The sequence below is a fragment of the Polypterus senegalus genome, chromosome 4, assembly GCF_016835505.1.
Source record: "Polypterus senegalus isolate Bchr_013 chromosome 4, ASM1683550v1, whole genome shotgun sequence".
In the NCBI taxonomy this organism is placed as follows: domain Eukaryota; kingdom Metazoa; phylum Chordata; class Cladistia; order Polypteriformes; family Polypteridae; genus Polypterus; species Polypterus senegalus.
The window spans coordinates 8,403,598-8,418,035 of NC_053157.1; the positions used below are offsets into that span (position 1 = coordinate 8,403,598).

Here is a 14,438-nt window from a genome sequence, read left to right on the forward strand (position 1 = left end):
TTTAGGGCATATCAGAAATAAAAATTTATAGTAAAGAATATCTCTCTATTATATAAAAAAAATTCTGAGATGTTACGAGACTTTTTAGAAGATTTTATCAAGTCCCGCGAAATGAGATGTTTTCAAGTCCCGCCCTCCTCTCAACTATATTCAGCCACACCCCCACGGTCCTCTCACCTCTCATTCATGTGAATGTGACACAAACCTTGCTCTCTCAGCTCTTATAAATGTTAACGTTTTCCTCACTCTAAGTTCCCAATTAAAAAAAGATGTATTATGTCCAAATCTTATTGAAGAATTTCACCACAAAGGGTTATCAACAGAAGAAATGAGTACACGGGCAATCCTAGCACCAAAAAACGATGAAGTCTCTCAAGCCAGAGGTTTTTTAGTGTTCCTCTCCCTTGTATTTTGCTAAGCACGCTAGAAATTAGTATTTCATGATGGTAAAGATCAATCAACATGGTCATTAAATCCAAAACGAGAGACAAAAATCATACTCAAACGCTAAGCACACGCCAAACTCGGAAAAGTTCTGATATTGGAAGAAGGGTTTCTTATCCACAAACCTAAATGAATAAGTGCTCTGAAAAACAAACTTTTAACCCGTCATATTGTTACCTGGGGGTCACAACCTCTGAGAACACATTCCTAACCACAATAGTTGCTTGTGCTAACAACAGGAGATGCAAAATGGTGGTGTAATGCCAATGAGCGACAAAAGATTTAAAGGGGAAACCGAGAACGAAATGCGAAACAGAACCGTAACAAAGTATCCAAAGCTCTGGACAAAAATCGAAGTCAAAGGAACGAAGGGCAAGTCATGAACCAAAAAAGGTCAATTCAAAACTGCAAGGAAGGTATAACAAAGGTGTTTTATCCATAGCCAGGGTGCTGGTGCCACCATTGAGATGAAGTAGGCAATCTCGTAGGGCGCAGATCATAAGTAGGGGAAAACCCCAGCCACAGCTATCCAGTTAGCTACTGGATAGTCGGTTGGTGTTCTAATAAGCTTGGACTAGGACGCAGAATAACCTAGCACCGGCACTGTCCACAGTTACAATAAGGATATGGTGAAATGTACAACTTTTTAAACATGTCGCTGCAATCATCCACAGGTAACAATTGTGGGAGATGGGTCCCTGAATGATGGAAAAAACTAGCCAGGCAATGGGCATAAAATTGTAGCATTCCCAAGATAGTCACTGGAATGAAATAAAATCCAAAATATATAAGAGGTGAGGCCTGTATAAAACTAAAATAATGGTGAACAATGACCCCAAAAATACTACTATAATTAACATAAGCTTAATTTAAAAAAAAAAAACAGATTGTAATCTGCTGGGCCAGCAAAAATTCCAAAACAAGTGTAAGAACACCCGGTTTATACAAAACGGAGACGCACACATTTTGTAAAATATAAATTCCTAACACGTTGTGGTTCATTTTGATATATTTAATATATTTTTGATCTTTAAAAGCGTTTTGGACATTTTTCTTGGGCCTGGACAGACTAATTCCGGGATCACACTGCCTAGGGTGAGGCCTATTCTATGCTTGGTTTACGGCTCTTTTAGAGGCCTCAACACCTTTTTTGCCATTATGAGAGCAAGCAAATCACCCTTTGGCTCAAACATTATCCCTTTATGATGGTCTCCTATTCCAGAGTGATAATATCCTCATACACATGTGAACGCTAGGATGAACTGAAATGTCTTTTAGGGTTGCAGTGCGAGAAGATGAACTGGAGTTTTTTTTCTTCTCGAACAACAGTTTTGCAGTTTTCCATTATATACAGTTCAGGTCAGGTATGAAGGAGTGGAGTTGATGTTGGGATTAATAAAGTATCTATCTATCTATCTAAAGCTGAGGGTGGCCATACTCCTTATAAGGTCCTTGATATTAAGTTATTGTCTGGCGTTCCCCTTATTTTGTCCCTCACAAACAAATTAATTATATGAACAATTAGATTTGATGGATTGGTTTCCCTGCAACCTTGAATTGGATTACACAGGTTGGAAAATGGATGGAAGGTTTCAATTCTGTCCAGATTTCTGATATGCCCTATACTTTAATATGATTCTTTTTTTTTTTAACACAAGTATATTATATACAAAGAGTCTGAATAGGCACCTTGATAATAAGTGAGAAAATCCAAAAAGATGATGACAAGGTTCCACCATTAAGAATAATATGTTTCTTGACCAGTGACTTGCACTCTACGCTTGGCTTGCTGGACTTTTTTGGGTCACATCAGTTATCTTTCCATGCCAGGAGGCTCTCAGTGTTGACACGTCCGCCAGCTTTGATGTGACTGCTGAACGTCGCCATCATGATGTGAGCTTTCGAGATGCCAATGTAGACCTGTGCCTTCTGTATCTGCTTCAAATCCTTTAACTTCTTTGAAATATCATAAGCCTTCTCAAAATACTCAAAGCCTCTTTCATACTGTCCCTATTAAAAAGAAACAAAAAGTTGAAAAGATGGCATGTTAGATCAGAAAAGCATTTCAGGTGCACTGAGCTCTTTTTTTTAAATCAGGATAAACTGCCCATCCTGCCATTTTTTTTTAAATAGTAATTCATGCGTATGGCAATGAGACACCAATTTCTAACTTGGCATCATGTGGCACAACAATGAGAGAGACGCCAGTTTCTGTATGGATATTAGTGACACCAATTAACCTAATTAGGATATCTTTGTATTTGATATGTTTTGCATATTTAGTTTTTTTTACTCCCCTAAATGGAGCTTAATATTTATATTTTGCACCTGGTTATGTTTTTGGGGGCAGAGAACCTGACATTGATTTGAATTTTTTTGATTATGGTTAATTATTTATTGTGTTTTGTTCTGACACCATGTTAAGTTTACGTGAGCTCCACTATTTTGTGAATTCCATTGACAAGATACGGCTCCCAACTGGCGGGGACGTGGCCCCAAATATTGCAAAATCTGATGTTGTTAACATGACGGCCATGTTTCATGCGAGTCTGCAGATAACTCTTCGAAATTTCTGTGCGTTGTTAAAGTTGGTTTTGGTACCTTGGACTCTTTTTTTTTTCCTGTCCTTGACTTTGAATCCTGCTTTAGTGATTTGGTTTGATGATAAACTGGACTGTCTCTCAGTATCAACTCTCCTTTTTTTTCTTCTGGTTACCTCCATTATCCAAAAAGTTTTTTAGCTTTTCTCAGCAAACATAACAAGAATTTGGGAGGAAAGGCCATGTAGGTACAGGGAGAAAGCGCAAACTCATCACTCCAAGAATTTGAGCCAAGCACTAGGCATAGTGCCACCAAGCCGCACAATCACCTAACATTTTTGAATATAAAGACCCACCGTGATCGTGGAAATCCAAAGGGTTACACCATGTACTGTATAATGGACTACTACGGCTACAGGTAGTTTAACATAATCCAGGATAAGAATCAGACTACAAGAAGCCCTTGTTGATTTGTGATGCCTGGGTTGCCCGCAGCCTTGGCATCTTCTTGAACCTTGGGACATCGATAGTCATGACTGGGATTGACTAATGCAACAGCAATATTTGTGCATTTCATTCAAACATTAAACAAGGTGGTGTACAACAAATCGGTGCAAAATCTTCAATTAAACGAATAACCAATAAAGAGTCCATGATAAAAACAAGTGCTCATTGGGTCAGATAAAATCAATTAATAAATAAATGAATCCATACAAGGGTTACAATGAAGTCTAATATCTAAGAGATAAAATCGCTTTCTCTTGCTCTCTGTTCTTCTGTGAGCCCACGTGTGTCACTCACTCTCTCTCTCTGGCCTGCCTCTCTCGCTTACCCATCAGGCCTTCCTAGTTGGGCCGAGAAACCAGCAAGTGCAGTCTCCGAAATGAGCTCTCGTCCCAGCCACCTCAGTCGGCCACCGCTGGGATGTTTGAAGCCACTCTCCATAGTCCTTCCACCTATTAGCACTGGGTCGCTCCTGCTCCTCTGTATTGCTCAATGGAAGCGACCCACCCCTGGAATACCATTCCTGTCGGTCCATTGCAGGGCCACCTGAATTGCACTAGCTCACACCCCTAAATCCACTTGTCTGCTCTTTCCTATAACTGTGTCTATGCCGTAAATTTCTCCCATCTCTTTCTTGATCCTTCCTTTTTTACTTTCTCGGATATGAAGTATAGGGAAAGTATTGTAATCATTCAAAGATTCGATGCAAAGATTTTGATGAATCTTGACGTTTTAGACCCATATGTGACTTTCTCGTATACGAAGTAAAGGGACAGTATTGGAGTCGTCCAAAAATTTAAATTTTGAGATTTTGATGAGTCTCGACGTTTTAGACCTCCCGAGTCCGAAAATATTACAGTATTTGGAATCATGTCAGACTGTCTGTCTGTGTCATGTGTGTGTAAAACACGATAACTTGAGTACACTTTCACTTACGGCAACCAAATTTTGCATACAAGTTTCAGCTACAAAATGTAGATTTCTATTAACTTTTGGAGTAGTACCGTGTTAGCCATTATGAATGTAGAGAAAAGCCAAGCAAAATGACCCCTTTTATTGGCTAACTAAAGAGATTACAATATGCAAGCTTTCGAGGCAACTCAGGTTACATCTTGCCTGAAGAAGGGGCTTGAGTGGCCTCGAAAGCTTGCATATTGTAATCTTTTTAGTTAGCCAATAAAAGGGGTCATTTTGCTTGGCTTTTTTCTCTATTAACTTTTGGGCTATTTCTGTTAACCGGAAGTGGTACTTTACCTGAAACGTTTCCCCAAAAATATAAAAAATTTGATCATTTCACATCATATTATGTGGTACTAGGGTGTTGTACCATGTTGGCCATTATGAATGTAGTCAAAAGTCAAGCAAAATGACACCTTTTATTGGCTAACTAGAAAGATTACAATATGCAAGCTTTCGAGGAAACTCAGGCCCCTTCTTTACGCAAGATGTAATCATCATATTATGGTAAAGCACCACTTTCTAAGCATTTTTTCGAAAAACGACCAGTTTTCAAGATAATCGCAATTTTCCGTTTGACGTTCAAATGGTAATACATACATATTTGAGAACGTTTTTGCTTTACGTAAACCAAATTTTTCCTACAAGTTTTAGGTACAAAACGCAGATATCTATTTCCGTTAACCCGAAGTGGTACTTTACCTTTTATTCATGAAGCTGCAGAGTAATAATTGTTCAGTATATGATTAATTTGATTTGATTTGTTGTTGATGGTTCTTTAACGTACATAATATAAAAATATAATCATCTTGTGGTTCACTCCTCAAATATCCATCCCCATATCTGAGTATATTAGAAAGTCTAGGGGAGACCCCTCCTGATTTTGTTCTGTTCAGACTTCTTTAATACCATTGTGGGTGCGAGTGCTTTGCTTATTGACGAAAAGCTGAGCCAATCGTGCCTACACGTTAACAAGCCATCAGCCAGTTTCCCTGTTGAACACCCCACAACCGTACAGCTTGATAGCGACACGCACCCTCATCCACCCAGCCCGAAGTGCACTGTTTTTTTAATTTAAAATCCCGCAAAGTCATGGAAATCCTAGTGTAACGGGCTAGAATTCAGTATTCTAAAGAAAATGGCATTTCTTGTGGGTTGCTTAGTGTAATGGGCTATAAACCAGTGTTTTAAAGAAAAGGCAGAATTTCTGGAAAATTCTGCTACAGGTTATTGTTGATGGCTATCTACATGACATAAATATTTACCTGCCTTGCTAAATAGTCAGACTGCTTGACTTAGTATCTCATCTACACACAATGTGGGGATACAGAACTGTCTGCTTCCTTTGAAAATTAACGAGTTCTGTGGACACTGGTTTCTAATCAAGTACTCAAAGTAAATGTGTTTGTTATGCAGAGGAAATTGGCTTGCACCATTGTTTCATTGATTGCCATGTTGATCTATGCAGAAATTGAAGCATTTATATATTGTAATAAGAATATAAGTTTAATGACACTGTGCTCTGTACAATAATTATTTTATAAATCCACTCACATGTACAGGCCAGGCCAAAGTTAGCACACAGGGGCTCTTAGCATTTACAACTGCTAGCATTTGAAAAGAGAAGGTACAACTACGAAAATGGGCATTGTACTATTTCTGTATGTTAGAGGTGAAATGGAATCCTCACCTTTCCTTGTTTGGAACCTGCACGTGGAGAAGACAGTATAAAAAGACTTGGACAGCAGCCGATGGACGGATGGGTGATAACGTTATCCGTCCTGAAAATCCTTTCAGCGCAGTGACGAAAATAACAAACTATACACAAAGTGTTGTCATGGCGTCCTCATCTGTTATGCCGCGTAAATCATCATTAAAGAAAGCCAAGTTATTTTCTCTTATGTGATTTTTACCGCCGTATCACTATGGCAGGGATATCACCTTTTTTATATTATATCTATATAGTTTTGGGTTACTTAAAACGCCACAATTACAAAATAACTTATTCCAACTAGGGAGCTATTGACCCCCTAAAGGAACATATATTTCTGGATAAAGAAGAATAAGATAGAAGAATGGTCTGGGACTTGTGACGGCTGCCTGCTTCTTTTATGCTCTTTCACCATATCACTGTGGCTACACCATGCAGCAACAGAGGCTTATACCTGGCCCAGGTTCCCCTAGGCCTGAGGCCGGTAATACTAACACAGCACCGCAGAATTGTGCAATAGTACTGGCAATATTGACAGTAGCACAAGGCTACTGCTAATAAGACAAAAGACAGCAAGGAAAATTAGGAGTCCCCCAATTTGATCTGGTGGTAGCATGGAGACCGATTTAGTTTTACAGGGTTCTTTAATACCAAGCATAGTAGTCAAGTGATGACCTTGTCCTTAATGGGACAAATGAGGTACCAGATTTCAGAGACTAGGGAAAGTTCAAGGCAGAGTTCTCTAGGAGATTCTGGAGCATGAATGTCACGTTTGGGCCTCTCTTGAAAGGAGTTCCTGGCCAGGGCTTTAAAGATCTACCAGATAGTAGTATGAAGTAAGAAGACCTCAACTGGCAAAAGGAAGAGATGCAAGAGAAAGGAAAAAAGTCTTCCATCCATCCATTATCCAACCCGCTATATCCTAACTACAGGGTCACAGGGGTCTGCTGGAGCCAATCCCAGCCAACACAGGGCGCAAGGCAGGAAACAAACTCCAGGCAGGGCGCCAGCCCACTGCAGGGCACATACACACACACACACACACACACAACAAGCACACACTATGGACAATTTAGAATCGCCAATGAACCTAACCTGCATGTCTTTGGACTGTGATAGGAAACCAGAGTACCCGGGGGAAACCCACGCAGACACGGGGAGAACATGCAAACTCCACACAGGGAGGACTTGAGAAGTGAACCCAGGTCTCCTTATGGCAAGGCAGCAGTGCTACCCACTGCGCCACCATGCCGCCCAAGAAAAATAGTAGAGACTTAAAAATGTGAGAGTGCAAGTGGACCAGTCACCCTACCCATCAGGTAGGTCAGGAATCCTTTTGGAAGGCCCAAAGAGGCATTAAGGTCTGTACTTTGTAGCATTAAACCGAGAGGAACAAGCGTGGCCAGAATGCTACCTCTCCCAGGACGCTAGATGGCAGCCCCCCTGGGTTGCATCAGTGCCTCGGACTCCCACAGGGCTCCATGGGAGTTGGAGTTTGCTGCAGCCCTGTTGGGATCTGTGGGGTGTCACCAGGGGGTGCTGCAGCAGGATCTGCTGAGTCCTTTTGGGCAGTTCTTCTGCCACACCCGGAAGCGCTGCCGGGAACTAGGTCATCAAGTACCTGGAGCACTTCTGGGTGCAGTATAAAAGGAGCCAGCAGCCACTACTCGAGAAGTCAGAGATGGAAGGAGGGAGACAAAGCTTGACAGGAGGAAGAAAAGGAGGAAAAGAAGTTGAAAGAGAGTTGTGTTTCTGCTGGGAACTGTGCTGTATTTGTGGGAAATGGGGGAAGGAGTTTCACACAAGGTAAAAAGAAAATAAAAAACAACGTGTGTGCCTTGGGCTTGTGTCCCACGCTTGTCTGTGTCGGGTTGAGGTTAGGGTTAGGAACCTGGGCCAGGTATAAGCCTCTGTTGCTGCATGGTGTAGCCACAGTGATATGGTGAAAGAGCATAAAAGAAGCAGGCAGTGCCAGCCTGGGTGGTCCACAACTTTCATATTATTGTGTACTGTAAGTCTCCATTGCCAATCTACCCTTTGGCATTATCATTCTGTTATATCAAAACCTTTTCTTTCACAAACTTTGGCCACCTTAGTATTATTTGGGAGTGGAGCCGGCACAAGATTCATGTCGTTTGGGCCATATACCATGTTTGATTTTTACAAAAAGCTTACTAACTCTTTTCCTTTTGTGTTTGTTAGGATTCAATGCCTGTATAGGCAGTGCAGCTAGAAGGCCAACTCAAGATCAGGACAACTTATAGGAGACAGAAAAGGTCAAACAAATCTAGTAGTCCTCTGACATCTGTTTGATTTTCATCCACAAAACTGGAATACAAAGTCAAAAGGCTGCCTGACGGTAAAACATATGATACAAAGTATGTTTTTCAGAAAATTGAACTACTATTTGTACTGCTTGGGTGGCATAGTGGTGCAGTGGTTTCACATTTTTGCTGCGTAAATCTATGGTTCTGGGGTGAAATCCAGCATCAGGTCGCTGTCTGACTGGAGTTTGACCATTCTATCCATGTAGGGCTTCCTCCCACATCCAAAAGACATCCATGCTAGTTTAATTCTACTTCTTCTTCCTCTTTATTTTCTCCACTTCTGTGTGTGTGTGTGTGTGTGTGTGTGGGGAGGGGTGGGGGGGGGAGGTTCCCATGTGCTTGATCAGCCTTCTCCATACATCTCAGTCCTGCACCTTCTCCTCAGTCAGATCCTTTTCCTTCAGATCTTCTTTTCCTTCATCTATCCACCTCCCCTTTGACCTCCCTCACTTTCTCTTTCCCTGGACTTCCACTCCCATCACTCTTTTGCCATCATATACATTGTCCTTATCAAATTTCCATACCACCAAAGTCTACTTTCCTTCACTTTCTTAGATGTCTCTCACACTTTTGTTGTACATCTGATTATCTTATTTTGTCCTTTTTTGTAACATTCTCATTTCGTCCAGTTTCTTCTCCTGCTCTCCCATTACTGCCCATGACTTAACTCCATACATCATTGCCGGTCTTACCATTGCCTTACCTTTAACCTTTGATCACATGATACTTCTGGAACCTTCTTCCACTTGGTCCATCCGCACTGCACTCTGTAGGTTAAATCTGCATCTAATTCTCCATCTCGGCCTACCATTGATTCTAGATATGCTCAGGACTCAACAGGAGAACTACAGTAGGAAAACTTGCAAATTCTACCCTGGCAGTCACCGTGCACACATCCAACTCTCACTATCGCCAAAGACTAACCTCATCTGGTGCTGCTGGGGTACCCTCACAGCCCAGGTAAGACAATGGTACAGTGGCAAGAAAAAGTATGTGAACCCTTCGGAATGACCCGGTTTTCGGCACTCCTTATACCTTCTTCCAATGGATCCATCCACACTGCACGCTGAGGTTATCTCTGCATCCAATTCTCTATTTTGGGCTACCACTGATCTTATAAGTTTAAATTTATCCACTCTTTTCAAAAGCTCTCCCTGCAGGTTAACTTCTAAATTCTGAGCATCATTAAACCTCATTTATTCGCTTGTCTTCCTATTTATCTTCAGTCCTCTATCCTTCAAAGCCCCTGTCCATTCTTCCAACTTCATCTCCATTTTTCCACTGTTCTGGTGATTAGTGATTATAAATGGTGAATGTGGGTATGCTAAGGACTGAGCCCTGCAATGGACTGTTCATTCATACAGTAGTTGGTAACTGCTGTCCGATAATCCCAAAATGATTTAATAATTTACTTGTTGAAAAATCTTAAAAATTTATAAACACTAGGGGGCTTTGCTCAGCCAACCTCTCCACCCCACCCTTCCTATCTTGGCCTGCACTACAAACCCAGCCACTTCGCGTCTCGGCCGCTCGCGTTGTGTAGACAGGGGCTGAATGCACCCAAAGGAGACGCGGTCACTCCTCCGAAACCCATCCTTTAAACGGTGATACAATGGGAAACAAATACAGCTTTGTTTACCTCCTCTTTGCTCGATCAACTGCTGGCTTGCAGCTACTGCCGTGCTACGTGATCTGCATTTCATGCAGTGCTTCGAACATTTAAAAGCCTGTACAGCACCTGTCCTTTTGTCTCACTGCCTTGTCTCTCTTGTCCCCCAGGCATCCTCAAAGACTATGCAATCTCTTTTTGCCGTTTCGTAATTTCACCGAGTAATATTTTCCGTTTGTTTGCGGTAATGCGATCGTTACTCTCATTTTTTTTGAGACTTTCAAATTTTCCTAGTTCCATTATCTCTAACCAGCTCTGCATGTGTATCACGGGACTTGCTTCCAAAGGTTGTAAGTATGACGTGAAAAACACATACAGTACATGCATACGCATACTTTTAAATTCCTATATTTGTAATAACAGCCTGGATGACTCTCACTGTATTTGGTGATCATAGGACTGACTGGTGCAGGGTACGGGTGAGCTGAAGGGCCTCAGCCAAAAGGGCATAAGTGGATATAAAAATAAATGGTTGAATGATGTTTAAATGTATTACACATAAAAGTATAGATAAGGTGAATATAAGACAGGCAAACATCTTGTGGCCTTGTTTAAAGCTACAGTGCCTATAAAGAGAATTCTTCACCTTTTGTTATACAATATTGAAGTAGATTTACCTTGGCCTTTTTGAATCTGATGAGATGTTTGCTCTGAGGATGTTGATGGAGAAGTATAGAGAAGGCCAGAAGGAGTTGCATTGCGTCTTTGTGGACCTGGAGAAAGCAGATGACAGGGTGCCTCGAGAGGAGTTGTGGTATTGTATGAGGAAGTCGGGAGTGGCAGAGAAGTACATAAGAGTTGTACAGGATATGTACGAGGGAAGTGTGACAGTGGAGAGGTCTGCGGTTGGAGTGATGGATGCAATTAAGGTGGAGGTGGGACTACATTAGGAATCAGCTTTGAGGCCTTTCTTATTTGCAATGGTGATGGACAGATTGACAGACGAGATTAGACAGGAGTCCCCGTGGACTGTGATGTTTGCTGATGACATTGTGATCTGTAGTGAGAGTAGGGAGCAGGTGGAGGAGACCCAGGAGAGGTGGAGATCTGCACTAGAGAGGAGAGGAATGAAGGTCTTAGGACCACCAAGACAGAATACATGTACAGTATGTAATGAGAGTGAGGTCAGAGGAATGGTGAGGATGAAGGGAGTAGAGTTGGCGAAGGTGGATGAGTTTAAAAACTTGGGATTGACAGTACAGAGTAATGGGGATTGTGGAAGAGAAGTGAAAAAGAGAGTGCAGGCAGGGTGGAGTGATTTGTGACAGACGGGTATCAGCAAGAGTGAAAGGGAAGGTCTACAGTACGGTAGTGAGACCAGCTATGTTATATGGGCTGGAGACGATGGCACTGACCAGAAAGCAGAAGACAGAGCTGGAGGTGGCAAAGATTTGCACTGTTTGTGACAAAGATGGATAGGATTAGAAATGAAGACATTAGAGGGTCAGCTCAAGTTGGACGGTTGGGAGACAAAGTCAGAGAGGCGAGATTGTGTTGGTTTGGACATGTACAGAGGAGAGATGCTGAGTAAATTGGGAGAAGGATGCTAAGGATAGAGCTGCCAGGGAAGAGGAGAAGAGGAAGGCCTAAGAGGAAGTTTATGGATGTGGTGAGAGAGGACATGCAGGTGATGGGTGTAACAGAACAAGATGGAGAGGGCAGAAAGAAACAGAAGAAGATGATCCGCTGTGTCAACCCTTAACGGGAGCAACCGAAAGAAGAAGAAGATGAGCAGAAAAAGACACTTTAAAGTCAAAGTAAAAACAGATCTCTGCAAGGTGGTCTAAATTAATTACAAATGTAAAATACAAAATAACTGACTGCGTAAGCATTTAGCCCCTTCAAGTTAGTATTTAATAGATGGCAGCCTTGAGTCTGTGTGCACAGGTCTCTCTCAGCTTTGCACATCTCTCTCTGCCATTTTTCGCCATTGCTCTTTGCAGAATTGCTCGAGCTCTGTCAGCTGTCATGGGGATTGTGAGAGGACATTAACATACAGTGCATTCACAGGTACACACAAAACTGGGATAAGGTGAGTGAGACCCTAAAGGCAGAAACCTGTTTTCTTAAAAACCTCTGTTTAAATGTGCGAGTCCACTTCCAGAATTCTATGGTAAAACACTCCGATGTCATTAAACTGCACAAAAAACATTTCCAACGTCAGCATGGAAAAAAACATGCATGAAGCCTGTGATGATTTGCTTGTGTTTTATAAATACATTTACTCCTTTGTGTGCTTTGAACTAAATAATGTCCATCTCCCTTTTTTCTATCCTTGACCATAGCCCCTGAAGATTTAACGAGTGGACACTGATCATTGTGTCACCCAGTCACAGTTCAACATGTCTGTAGCAAACAACTGAACGAAAACTAAACTGACGCTTTATTAATATGTTCTTGCACACAGTACACTATTTTCTGCTTGGCTTAGTCAATGACCCTACAAAGAAGTGGCGTATCGGTAAGTGTGCTTCTTACGTTATACCCAGTGCTGTTGGGATAATAATAGTGTAGATATTTTTACTTCAATAAAATAAGTACTGCACTATATTACTCATTACTTTACAAAGTAGTCAGACTATATAACATGTTATTACCTTGAACAGTGCTCCCGAGATTATGCAGCTGAGCTTCTGCACATTTAGCTCATCAAAATAAATATAGTGATTTCTGAAGAGACAGATTACTTCAGCCAGGATAACACGATCACCCAAGCATTTGCCTCAGTAAGCTTATCTTTGCGTATGCTTCCACCGTTATCTACCCATGGATGCTGGAAGTGTGTGCAAAGCTAACACATGCACAGGCTAACAGAGGGCAACAAACAGGCGCAGATTCTAAAATCTTGACTGTAACCCGGTTAAGGGTTTACATGGCCACATAACCGGGTTACTCGTGGAGAAATCTGTGTGTGTCAACCTGGTTTATCACAGACCAATATCCTAGTTTCTCTAACTGGAATGAGGTCTAACGTGGCACCAGGTTTCTGTGAATAACGCATGGAAACACACTCATTGTTGTTTTGAACCCATTCCTGTGTAGCTTTTTTGGCTTTATGCTTGTGGTTGATGTCTTGTTGGATATTAAAAATGACTTAATAATAATGATGTCATTATTAAAAATCACTTAATAATAGTTATTTTGGTATTGTATGAGGAAGTCAGGAGTGGCAGAGAAGTATGTAAGAGTTGTACAGAATATGTACGAGGGAAGTGTGACAGTGGTGAGGTCTGTGGTAGGAGTGACGGATGCATTCAAAATGGAGGCAGGATTACATCAGGGATCGGCTCTAAGCCCTTTCTCATTTGCAATGGTGATGGACAGGTTGACAGATGAGATAAGACAAGAGTGTCCTGATCTGCAATGAGAGTAGGGAGCAGGTTGAGGAGACTCTGGAGAGGTGGAGATATGAGAGGAGAGGAATGAAGGTCAGTAGGAACAAAACAGAATACATGTGTGTGAATGACAGGGAGGTCAGTGGAATGGTGAGTAACAGAGTAACGGGGATTGTGGAAGAGAGGTGAAAAAGAGAGTGCAGGCAGGGTGGAGTGGGTGGAGAAGAGTGTCAGGAGTGATTTGTTACAGATGGGTATCAGCAAGAGTGAAAGGAAAGGTCTACAGGACGGTAGTGAAACCAGCTATGTTATATGGGCTGGAGACGACGGCACTGACTAAAAAGCAGGAGACAAAGCTGGTTGTTAAAGTTAAAGATGCTAAGATTTGCATTGGGTGTGACGAGGATGCACAGGATTAGACATGAGGACCATTATAGGGCGTGAGATATGGCCGGCAGTTTATCCCGGCCAATACCCCCACGCCGCTAGATGGAGTCCTCCCTACAACACGGAGGTGCCCCGAATTCAAGCAGGGCATCATGGACAATGGAGTTTGGATTCACAGCCCTGCTGGATACCGTGGGGGCCGCTGCAGGGAGACATGAACATTGTTTCTATTATAGCCCAGAAGTACTTATAAGTCACGGGGATGGAAGAACTACAGTACTTCCGGGTTGAAGCAAAAGGAGAGTTTCAATCTGACCTGGAAGTTCTATGAAATCACATGGACTGAGGGACAGGTCGAGGAATATAAAAGGACTCTGGGAAACCCAGCAGACTGACCCGGAGTTGGGAGGGAGTGTGACAGAGCTGCTGGGTGGAGAGGAGGATTTATTGTTATTATTGTGATTATTGATTTATTATTGTGTATCGTGGAGGTGCTTTGTGCATTATTGAAGAAAGTACACTAATTTCTTGTACTTTTACCCGGTGTCTCGATGTACTGTCTGC

The 14,438-nt window shown here is 41.9% G+C and overlaps 1 protein-coding gene across 2 annotated transcripts in view; it reads right to left on the reverse strand.

Annotated features, from left to right (window-relative positions):
* Nucleotides 1-292: 292 nt before the first annotated feature.
* Nucleotides 293-14,438, reverse strand: part of ttc29 (tetratricopeptide repeat domain 29) — a 263,802-nt gene continuing 249,656 nt past the window's right edge. For both annotated transcript variants that reach the window (XM_039750219.1, XM_039750218.1), the window contains one exon: nucleotides 293-2,454. In XM_039750219.1, the coding sequence (XP_039606153.1) occupies nucleotides 2,254-2,454 (201 nt within the window). In that variant the 3' untranslated portion in view covers nucleotides 293-2,253. The remainder of the gene's footprint in view (nucleotides 2,455-14,438) is intronic.